This window comes from Rutilus rutilus (genome assembly GCF_951802725.1).
Source record: "Rutilus rutilus genome assembly, chromosome: 24".
Taxonomy (NCBI): Eukaryota; Metazoa; Chordata; class Actinopteri; order Cypriniformes; family Leuciscidae; genus Rutilus; species Rutilus rutilus.
Genome location: NC_140228.1, coordinates 11,723,953 through 11,736,381, shown reverse-complemented (window position 1 = coordinate 11,736,381; position 12,429 = coordinate 11,723,953). Strand labels below are relative to the sequence as shown.

Here is a 12,429-nt window from a genome sequence, read left to right as displayed (position 1 = left end):
GTTCGATTGAACAGACAATGAGTTATTGAAACGAAACCTTACTTTTCACATTTCAAATTTCACACACACCAATATAAGCAATATATGAAAAATACACATTTCTAAAATGCCTTGCCCCATTATTGTAAAAGCAATTTGTTTCTACAAACTGAGGCATGAGTCAAAATTATTTGCTATGGTAATCAACATTTGAAACCTTTAAAGCCATAGTAGTTGTCATTCACGGTAAGATCAGATTCTCAGGCGCTTCTTCTTGGTGTCCGTGAGCATCCAACTTTAATAAAAAAAAAACAAGCAAGTTGATAGTAACAAATTGGTGTCACCAAACCTAATGAAATGCAATTTACAGTGAAAACAAAACACAACAAAGCAAATTTATTTTATCTATTTAATAATCCTTGTCATTACTGTGAACAGTCAAGAACTGTGTGTTCTAAAACTCTTTGTATATAACAGCGAATATGCCCTGTACATGAGAAGCGACTAAAATCTACCGTCTGCCATGGGCTCTGGTTCTGCGTTCCTGGAGTAACAGTGAACAGTAGCTTAAAACGCTTCAAGGAAGGATGATGATGATGATGATGATGTACAGTACAAGAGGAGGGAAATAAAAGTACAGAAAATGCAAACCTCATTTCAATTTGGACTTTGTTCATAAATATAACACTGATGGCCTCTCTCTCATCTTGCACCCAAGAAGCACGCCACTGTATGGAGAATCAATGCTGTACACTAATAACAAATCCTTAATGTGAACAGACATGATGTGAGTTCAAATAAAAAGTATCTTAAAGCACTGCTGATTAAATTGTCAAATTAGGAAAAAATACAAAAGTGTGCAAACACTGATGCTTCACAACAACCAAAGTTTTCCAGCATAATAAGGTGAAAAATGAAATCGATTTCAATAGAACTAGTTACATTTAGAAAAGGGCATGTATTGGTTCGTGTAGACTCGTTTTGATATCGATGCGCGAAACACCCCATACTGAACGCAATGGTGACGTACACGAGAACATCAGTTGCGGGAGAACGTACACACATCCTAAATGCGATACGTGAGGTCAGCCGATCGTCTAAACTGTTAAAAGACACCATAGGTCAGGGAGATCTCAGAGAAAGGGGCGAGGGGTGATGGTCATGCAGAGGTGACAGGCACATATCCTGTCAGATTTGACCGGATCATGCATTTGGCTAGCAGGAGAACCCACACTGAAATGATCATGTGTATGAAAGGCCCTGAATTTATGGTTACCCATTTATGGTATTTAGGAAAACACAGAAAAAAGAAAAAAAAACATTTATAAATGGTCAGTATGGCATAATGGAAAACTGTATTGACGCTTAAAGGTAAAAAAAGAAAAGAAAAGAAAAGAAAGACAACCTTATAATATCAGTTCCTAAAGGGTCAGAGCTACTTCACAACATTTTAGCAGTGTAACAAAGGTTATCTGGTGTTTGGCACATGCTGTAACAAACAACACACACACACACAAAAAAAAAAAAAAAAAAGGTTAGTATTACACACACAATAACAGCCATTTCGTGGCGACTTCCCTTTACTGGAGACATTAAACCGCTAATTATTATTACTGCACACCAACCAGTGCTGGTGTTTTAATGATGTATCATGTGAAATCAGGAACCATCACTACGCATTTCAAATTCAAACCTAAAAAAAAAAAAAAGAAATATCGTCTTGAGAAGGCTTTAGAAGTTCAGCCGAAGCAAATAAGGAGGATTTAAAACCGTGAAAATGAATCACATCAACAAGCTACGTAGTAGAGGCACACACAGAAGGAAAGGGGTTCAAAAAAAGGCATCAAAAATACAGCATGCTTTGAAAAGCACTGATGAATAATAACATTAGGATTATTAAATAATTGAAAAAAAAAGCAGTTGTTTAAAATGTACAAGAAGGCTGAGATGAAGGGTTAGAACACATCAGAATACACCCAAATTCATAGAAATGTAGAAAACCTCAAGGTACGACCCACCCAGCGAAACCCCCGGGCCGTTGTTTAGTCTCAACAGAACCCGCAAGGAGGATCAGGGGCGAATCGTTCGAAAACCTTCTCCCAACCAAAAAAAAAAAAAAAAAAAAAAGTGAGTAAGAGAGAGCAGATACACACAAAACTCTTTCTGTGAACTTCTCCCGGTTGCTCTCAGGTTTTAGTGTCTCGTGGGGTGCGTATGCAGCGTTAACGTGAGTTTGGGAGCAGGTTGGATCGCGTACCATTTACAGCCGCCTGTCATGGTGTTTTTATAAAGTTGGAACACGGTTATAAGTTTATTGCGAGATGCGCTCGGCAGTCTGCAGGCTGTAAAGAGGCGGGGCATGCGGGGAGTCGTCGGGTCACCAGTAAAATGAGCGGGACAGGAAGTTGGCGGCCGTGCTTAGCCAGGTCACACCATCTTGCACCGAGCCCAGTCGCGTCACAGCCTTGTGCTGCTCCTGAGACGGGCTCTCGTCCTCAGGCAGATAATCCGGCAAATTCACGTTCTGCTCGACCACCACATCAGAGTCCTCTTGGAATGGGATTACAATCTGGATGAGAGGGAAGAGAGAATGATGGGAACAATGCCCCATTTTGTTTTGATTGCTAAGCTAGCAGTACAAAATGGAATTAAATATACAAGCAACCAAAAACAAGTAAATCAATTAGCAGCCAAAACAACAAAACAGAAAGCAACCTGAGTAAATGTTTTTATACTTTTTTAACTATTACAGCAGAGCAAATACTTAGATACAAAATATTATTCAAATTGTATAATATTACATTAAATTGATCAAAAGTGATAGCATTTATTTGAAATAGTAAAGATTTCGTCTTTAAAATCCAGTAATCCTGAAAAAGATTGTTTCCACAAAATTAGTAAGCAGTTTAATAATAATAATAATAATGATGATGATGAGGAAACCAAATCAGCATATTACATCTATTTCTGAAGGATCATGGTGCTCTGAATTTTAAAATATTGTATTAAAATGTTGAAATACAAAAAATATAGGTGCATATGATAAAATAATAATAATAATAATAATATGGATAATCATCATAATAATGTTATTACTATTACATACACTTCTTTAGTGAAAAACTAATTAGAAAACCTACAAATATTTTACTTCTAAAATTTGAAGTCCCCCTGTGGTCAGTTTTATCCCTTAAACCCATCTTTGATTACCAAAATTACATATTTAAAAGTTGTTTTCCTGTGAAAAAAAATAATTCATGCCTTAAAATAGCTTGAATGTAACTCATTTAGTATACAGAGCCATGAATAAGCAAATTAGTCCCCGCCTCCACTCACTCACACCAGTTCAGATATCCACTCGCTCAACTTTACTGTAGTAAACACTGCATGATGGCAAGTGGAAATACTGGTTTAATTCAGCCACATGTGTTTGAACCAGAAACTGATTCAGAAGAAGTGGAAGAGTAAATTATACAGGCTCGTATACAAGTCGATGTATCAGAATGGTAATGCGTTATATGTATCGCTCTCTAACACGTCGGACACATAACGGTAATAATTATGGATAGCCTTTTACTTGACTACATTATCAGACAGCTAATAATGTGTTGCTAATATTACACAAAGCATGTTCACGTTCACCATCTCAGAGTCAGTCAGCTGCCTTCAAACAATCAGTATTCCTTAAGAACATCAGTGGAGAAAGGCATAGTTCATCATAACATCGTAATATAAATTCACCAGAACAGTATAGCTATATTGCTAAATGTACACAATTTTTCATATCAACAGAAAAATATACCAGGATGACCTGGCTTCTCTTGAGACCCCTGCTTCGCAGCACTTAATGATATGCTAAAGCCCGCCCCCCTCATGACGGGATTGTTTACAACATATTTGTGAGGTAGAGAACAAGGGCGATGTCTTTTTTTCACTGCAGTTTTAAGGAGAAATACTCATCAATGGTGATGCCTTATGAATTTGCACATGGTTAGTATTAAGTCATATTAAAAACACCACAAACATATAAACAACATTAAAAGCTTGACTTTCACCACAGGGAGTCTTTAACATTTTGAATCTACTAAAGAATGGCCGTTTGGTCAAAATTATTACCATTATTTAAAAATAGCTCAAATATCACCATAGGGTTTAAAAGGTTAAGACATTTTATTTTTAGTAATATATCACTCTAGCCCTAATTACTATGTAGCTTTCTCTTTGTGCCTGTTCAAGCAGAAAAAGTTTGATCAACAAGTCGATATCTCAATCAACTGCGCCACCTGCTGGTTGTTAAAGGAAGTGTGTGGTAAAGCAGTGTTCCAGACCGCAGGGCTGACGGCCACCGGAGGTCATGACTGTGCCGCTGCAGGTAGAGATCGCCCTTCCAATTCAACCAGAGAGGACACATCTTTCTTTAATGACCACACACTGCATGCAAGAGTGTGTATGTGTGTGTGTATCTCCAGGGCCCTCTGACGCAAGGTTTCAGGGGGAGAGGGACATCCTGAGTGATCATGTGATGAGGGGAAAATGAGTAACTCTTCTGAAGGGGAGGAATAGATAGACAGCACCAGCTCCACATGACAAACTGCATTACGACGACAGCGTCGGCTAACATCCTCAGGTAGAGGTAGTCAACAAAACTTAACGCAGCTTGAGAAAGGGATAGCTCATCCTAACCTCAACACTGTTATATTATACTTACTCTCTCATGTCATTTGAAACTCATTTGATTTTACATGGAGTGCATAAGGAGATCAATTTTCAAGATCTTTTTTTTTTTTTTTTTTTTTTGAAAAAGGAAATTATATAATAACGGAGTCTGTCTAGCCCCAAAAAGTGACATGAAGATACTCATATTTGGTTTAACTATCCATTTTTAGATGTGTTTGTTTGATTTACTCACCTCCGATCCGTCTTCCCCCCTCATTACCTGCTGTGCCTTCATGACTTTGGTTGAAGCTATAGCAGTTCCCAAGGCCTGGGGAATGAAAATAAATGCATGAGAATGCTGAAATGGGTTTTCTAACAGCATCTCTGATCCATAAAGAGTGATTTGTTTATTCAGAATCATTTCCTTTGGTTCAGTTGATTTATTATTCTTTTTTACGTCACCAGTCAAAATTGTTCACAGACGTCCCAACCTGGCATCTTAAATGTATTAAAATATTAAAAAAAATTAAAAGTCACTTATGCTCACCAACGCTGCATTTATTTGTTATGTGACATACAGTAAAAACAGTCATATTGTCAAATTTTATACTTTGAAATAACTTTTCTATTTAAATATATTTTAAAATATAATGTATTCCTGTGATGGCATCATTACTCCAGTCTTCAGTGTCACATGATCCTCCAGAAATCATTCTAATAAGCTGATTTGGTGCTCAAGAAACATTTCTTATTACCATCAATTATTAAAACAGTTGTGCTGCTTAATATTTTGTGAAAACTGTCATTTTTTACAGGATTCTTTGATGAATAATAGTTTAAATGAACTAAATGATTTTTTTTGTAAAAGTATATAAGTCGTTACTGTCACTTTTGATCAAATGCATCCTTTCTAAATAAAAGAAAATATAAAAAAAGATTGTGTCCCAAAATCGAACAGTAGTGTACATGTAGTTAAATATTAATGTTTTTTACTTTATTAAAACTCAATAAAAATACAAGACATCTAACCAATTTTTTATTTGAATAAAAACAAACAATATACTCAATCAAGGCATCACTAGTTTCATTTTTCACAGGCATTCTTAAATAGTCTGTAAACAGTCATGTTGTTTCTGCTAGATTGTGATCTCACCTCGGCCTTCAGGTCCGAACGGATCCTCACCACGCATCTCTTCACAGCCATTTGGAAGGTAAAGCTGATGACTCCTTTGATCTTTAGCAGTGCCTCTTCACAAAGACTCCTCCGAGTCTGACATAAACAGATACAGTGTGTCAAATTGTGCAAATATCTGAACGCTGCGATTAAACGGGTTACAGTACAAGTTGTTTGATTGCAGTTACCGAATCATCAAGCCCGTCGATCTGAAGCACCACCGTTTTGGCCCGTTTGTTCGTGGCGCCCAGGAAAAACTGAGCTTTTCTTCGGCACGAGGCGGACGCTCCCGCCTGTTCGGCCTCCGCACTGCTGGAGTTCTGCAGGATCTCGTAGATCTCAGAGGCTAGCAGCTTCGTCTCGCCTGGCGACGTGCCCCTGGACGGACACATCACAGTTCACTGTAGGATTTTCCATTATGACAACAGATGAACAACTAACAATAATGGCCACTTTCGATGAACAAAGAAATAATTGAGCAGTCTAGTCTTTTTAAAAGAGCATGTATTGTACAATTCAGTGCTTGTCGGTGCTGATATTTGAAAAGGTCACCACTCCGGCAGACAAGGGGACATGACACAGATCTGTGCGGGGGGTAATCTGCACACATGAGGGATACAGTAAAGAGCTTGAACCAACTAACCTTTAATACTGAAACAACACTGTGATTCATCCAGAGCCGTGCATTCCGTATGGTTTAATATCACAACGAAGTATAATAGCATATTGAATGTAAAGTACACTTGAAAATTAAGAGATTGATGCATCATAGCATGAAAAGCCTAAACAGAAAATATACTGTACAAAAGTAGTACATAAAATAAAATAAAAAATAAATAAAATGAATAATAATAATAATAATAATAATAATAGGGAGTGGGACAAGCTGAAAATATGCCTATTAGGGCAAGAAGAAATTAAAGTAAAAATAATAGGATAAAAGGATGTCTGTCATCAACTGAAATTGTCTATAACAAGGTCAGAGAAACAAATAAAAAAATATTACATAATAATAATGATAAAGAAAAGTTACACAAACAGCGTGAACGAGTTACATTTCAAATAAAATCTGGACAAAAATGTATGCAAAAATAATAAAACTACAACAATACTATTTGTATTACTCTTATATTATAATAGTCTTATTGTGCTGCGGAATTTTTAAAGCAAACATAAAACTTTAATATTCAGAATATTTAGTTTGACATTTTTTAGAATAAATGCCTAATATTCTCATGTGTATCTCTCATCCATAGGCAGTTTTAGATGACTGCCCCTTGCTAAATATACTGTCACAAAAATTATGCACACTGCACCCTTGGTGCATCTTACCCCCATCTCCCCTATGGATTGGGGGATAAAAAGGCCTTAAATACAGAACAAGAATAAAAACAAATGCAAAGTTATTAACATTTTCTATTTTAGCCAGTCTGTTTCTTGCTGGCTAACTATAGTCAAGTGACCTGTTCGTTTAATGAGGTTAAAAAAAACAGCAGTTCATTGACATCATTTTAGATCAGGCATGACATCAGAATCTTGATTTGCCCTACAGGCGCTAATGGGGGAGATGCAACTCTGCCATCATTCATGCAGAGCTACAGGAACGGGCATCTGCTCACTGGCATGTCTGAGCTGCCAGACCTCCAAGCTTCCCATGTACACCTGAGGGAATGCTGACAGCACCTATATCCTCCGTCCAAAGCCAGTTGTATATCAACTTCTGCAGCCAATAACAGCACATTCATATACAGGTTTTGGAAATGACCAAAAAAAGAGTCAGAAAACACTGAATGTTCCTCATAAAAACAAATACAAGCATTAGCCTAGCTTAGTTCTGAGCTCTGTCGTCTCATCAGGGGTGATGAAGGATTTCTTCACTTCCTCTAGCCACAAAATTTCACAGACTGGGGCGATACACAACCTCTACCCAAAGTCGTTGTGCCGGAAATAGTGACGGGCAGCTTGTGGAACTGCAGGGCACTCCTTGATGGCATCTGTGCTAACTGAAGTGACTGGTGAATGGAAGGGGGCGGGCAGGGAGTCGCCCTGAGAGAAGGATAGGCAGCTCTCTGCCAACCATCGGCACTTCTGTCTGTGAGTCTCCATGTAAACAGAAGGCACTCGCCGTCTAAAAGCCTGCAGACTTTCGCACTCGAAATAAGCCCGAACTGCAGTGAATATATACATATACTTGGATATTGCGCCTCTATAGTTAACCTTGGGGTGTAAAAAACATGCAGTTGTATGAATATTTAAAGCATCAGCTGGCATCTACGCTAGTATTGTTTGACATGTGAGGTAAAAGAAACCCTGAGTAAAAGAAACCCTGTTTTCTCAAGCATAATCTAACAAAGGCTCAACAGTACGGATTTTTTTCCTGTACTAGATCAGATTTTTCACTGGCCTTATCACATCACATATAATATATATATATAATATATATATATATATATATAATATATATATATATATATATGTGTGTGTGTGTGTGATATATATATACACACACATATACACATATACATTTTATATATATATATATATATATATATATATATATATGTGTGTGTGTGTGTGTGTGTGTATGTATATATATATAATATATATATATATATATATATATATATATATGTGTGTGTGTATGTGTGTGTGACATCACAGGAATAAATAACATTTTAAAATGCATTAAAAAAAATTTGAATCTATGAAATATTTCAAAATATTACTGTTTTTACAGCATTTTTGATCAAATGAGCATAAGAGACTTCTTTAAAAAAAAATACTTGTAATAATAATATAAAAGTAGAAAATACTACATTTTTATAGACAAAAAGATAAAACAAACAATTTGAAAAAAATAAATAAAACTTTGTGAAAGGTTTTTATTGACAGCTATAATGTAACTAAATGACAGCTATAAATTCATAAATATATTTGCAAGACAATTGTGGCTTCCTTATTCTCAAAGTAAAAAAACAAACAAAAAAACATCAGTTTGCAATGGATAAAATTTTTATAAAATTAAAAATTTGCATAATTGATAAGTGTAAGAACTTGAAGTACAGAAAATGCAACACTGGCCTGGATAGAGCAAGTCACAATGATGTCACCAGGCCCTAAACTCTCTCACACTGGCCATCCTTACTGTTGAACCATGAGTTATGATTTAATTTCCCTTTCTTGTCAGGAAAATGTATAATAACTGATCATTGAAAAACCCACATTGATCAACCAATATTCTGAATATTGGCACTGAACATGAACTCCTTAATGTCAATGGTGGTATGATTTTCTCTTTTCTCTCTTAGACTGACCTCTGCTGGACATCAACCGATGGCGAACCCAAATCAGGTTGCTTGACAGTTCGCATTACGCTTAAACAGCAAGATCGCATCATCGCTCCCATTTAGTTTCAAAACAGACAAATCCGCTTATGACAGTACGACCTTTTATCGTGCTCTTAAAATCTGCCCACCTCACACATTCACTTCAACTAAAGCTGCAGGATGAGGATTTCTGCGGAAAGTGCAAAGCGAGCTCACGTTGCCTTCATGTTTTGTGGCAGAATGATGGGAGCGACTTACTTCTGCATGACGTTCTGCAGGCTCAGCATCATCCCCAGCTCGCCCTTCATCTTCTCCCTGTTGGCGTGGCATTCTGCCAGGTAGCGCACCGCCTGGAAGGACACAGAGCCATTAAGGGTCACACAGGGCCATTACAGAGGCATACCGCCAGGCACCGCTGTGATAACAAATCCATTAGCACAACACCAGGCCTACTCGGGTCAGAGCTACTGCGCGTGTGTGTGTGCGCGCGCGTGAAAAAGTGTTATTCAAATATTCTCCAAATGTCTTCACAGGTGTGATGTCCTTCTGAAAGAGGTCAAACATACAGTGGGGTACGAAATTCTGAGGGCACATGGAAAACATGGGGTTCAAACCTAGCAATGACGACAATATTTCTAGTTCAGCACTATTTCTAGATCACTAATCAAATAACTAAATTTGTTTGACCAAATCAGCAAAGATGCTCTGTAACATTCTCGAATCATGCTGGAGAACATAGATCATGTCCAGATTTCTCTATCCGTCTTACAGAAGAAGGGAGGAAACACTTCCTGTAGAAGTTAGGCTGAGCTTTGTGACAATATTGGACAGCAGGTGGCAGTCTTGTGACTGTCTTTGGACAGCTGGGAGGGCATGGAGTGATCTGATTGGTTGATATGAATGCCTTTATCAAACAACTGATGTCAGACTATTTGAGTTTAATAATAATAACAACATTATTATAGTTTATTATAATTACAGTGTTATAATATCTAATAATAAAAATAACAGCTATATTAGGTACAAATTATTATTCTTATTATTTGAACAAATTTGAGTTTAATAATAATAATAAATATACATAACAATGTTATTATTAATATTATACAGTGAGTACAATAATAATAAGCCACAATATTAGTTACAGATTGTTATTATTGATATAAATGTTATTTGAATTAATAATAATAATAATAATATTTTTATTATTAACAATAAGCCATTATATCAGTATAATATCATTATTGTTGTTATTATGTATACAATCATATCCTTTTTATTATTATTATTACCATTGGTTACAAATAGGTGGCAGTCATGTGTCATGCATCGGGCCAGCTGGGTGTGCTTTGAGTGATCTGATTGGCTACAACAGGGACATTTAAAAATGACTGGAGGTATAAAGGAGTTCTAAAATCATAATTGCAACCTATTATGCTTTATATTGGGATGTCTGAATCTGAAACTGAATCTAGCAGAGACTGCTTACTGTACACTATAATAAACCATTCATCAGATTTCCAAGAAATGTGGAAACATTGCTATCAAAACATTGCTGTTTATTAGAGAACATCAACATATATAGAAATTATACAAAATATTCATGATTATTATAGCATAACATCGAAGCTACGTTTGAGTTCCTGATATGAACCCTGACTTACTCTACTAACATGGCAGAGAGCATCTTACAGGTCGCTATAGCAAGAATGTCTGCACAATTCTTTCAAACTGGATCTTACCAAGAGCGCCGAGTAGACGACTTGTGGGTTGGGGTGGTCGAGGAAGAGAATGAGGCCTGGCAAGCAGCCTTGATCTTCAACAATAACTCGCCTGTTGAGGGGGTCAGCAGCTAAGTCCCTCAGCTGATTCACCACAGCCAAGGCATCAGGCTCCCCACTCATGGTGCTCCCACACCAAGGGCCATGCACAGAAAATACACTGATCTTAGCTGAGGGGGGATAAAAACCACAATTAGATCATTTCTGATACCATGGAACTCTTTGTTAATGACAGAAAGCACACTAAGGTCTATGATAATAATTAAATAACATAAAAACTGGTTTAAATTGAATTACATAATTTTCAGTCTGCATAATCTTTTAAAAAATACTATTTTTTTATATTTTAAATATATTTTTTAAACAAAAAAAATAAAAAAAGGAACCGGAGATATACTGCCTGACGTCACTCAGTCAACATGCATTTTTGTCTCGCGACACCTTAGCATTGATTTACTGATTATCTTTTTACACGTGGCTTATTTGTGGCTTTCATAGTGCACTAAATGGCCCATGATATTCATATATGATTCACATAGCATAACGAGGCCTTTAACGGGGCCTGTGCTAACCGGCTAACATTGACACGGCATCACAAGACAATGACACTCTTGAATTTTCATATGGGACATAAAACGGCATGTAAAAACTAACATTTGGCGCTGATTGCTCATTCATATTTAGTGTACAGACATCAATACGGCTGTATCTGAATGTCTACACATCTGAATGTATGAACAAAAACAATGACAGCACGCAAGACAGAGAAAGGCAGAATCTAACGGTACTTATATCGGGTCATATATAAAAATACACAGATATGTAGCCAAATAATAATGATAAATGTACAATCAGTGTATTAGTTTCTGATGTTCGTGGTCTCTATCTTGTTAACCTTGTGTGTGTGTTGTGGCACTGTTTGTCCACGCATAACCTTACAGCAAACACGCCCAGGACGGCTCCTCGCTTCAGATGATCCTGTCCAGTCAAAGGATCCCAACAAATGACCTGCTGATGGACACGAAACTGGATGTAGCTCGTGTAATAACGACGAGAGTGAATATGGTTAAAAGTCTTTATGACAGCTGTTCTGGTCCAAATATTTGTCCATTATCTGCGGAGCTTTAACACCCTGTACAACACTTCCTGGAATTAGACAGACTGATTGGAGGATATGGACTATGACATCATGCGTTCTTGACCAATTAGAGAGGGTTTTACTAAGATACATATTAATATTTCATAATAACTGTGCGTGCTTCACATTCAATACAAGAGAGCATTACAGATCAACAAATCAGAACTAAAGCTTGCTAAAATATTTGTGTGTTTGGCTGCTGTTATTTTTTGTATTGTAGGAATAAAATGAATATGAAGCAAGTTATATTTATATTGGGCCTTACAAAAATGCATAATCGCTTCACATTACATGACATCATTTGGTTCTGCAGTGAGCACCACTTGGAAGCCGGTAGAAAATGTCCAGTTCTTATATGAAATGACACTGACATCT

General features: G+C 36.8%; 1 protein-coding gene across 1 annotated transcript; it reads right to left on the bottom strand.

The window, feature by feature from the left end:
* Window positions 1–374: 374 nt before the first annotated feature.
* On the bottom strand, window positions 375–12,079 carry armc1 (armadillo repeat containing 1). Its single transcript, XM_084399340.1, has 7 exons — window positions 11,856–12,079; window positions 10,878–11,086; window positions 9,394–9,485; window positions 5,998–6,187; window positions 5,789–5,905; window positions 4,889–4,963; window positions 375–2,548 (listed from the first exon to the last, which is right to left on the bottom strand). The coding sequence occupies exons 2-7, from the start codon at window positions 11,037–11,039 to the stop codon at window positions 2,357–2,359; spliced, it is 828 nt and encodes a 275-aa protein (XP_084255466.1). The 5' UTR covers window positions 11,040–11,086; window positions 11,856–12,079; the 3' UTR covers window positions 375–2,356.
* Window positions 12,080–12,429: the final 350 nt, after the last annotated feature.

Coding starts and splice junctions, on each gene's coding strand:
- armc1 (XM_084399340.1), bottom strand. CDS start 11,039: ATGAGTGGGGAGCCTGATGCCTTGGCTGTGGTGAATCAGCTGAGGGAC. Junction 6,188..9,393: donor CTGCAGAACGTCATGCAGAA/GTAAGTCGCTCC, acceptor GTGTCCGTCCAG/GGGCACGTCGCCAGGCGAGA. Junction 2,549..4,888: donor GGGGGGAAGACGGATCGGAG/GTGAGTAAATCA, acceptor CCTCTCATCCAG/ATTGTAATCCCATTCCAAGA.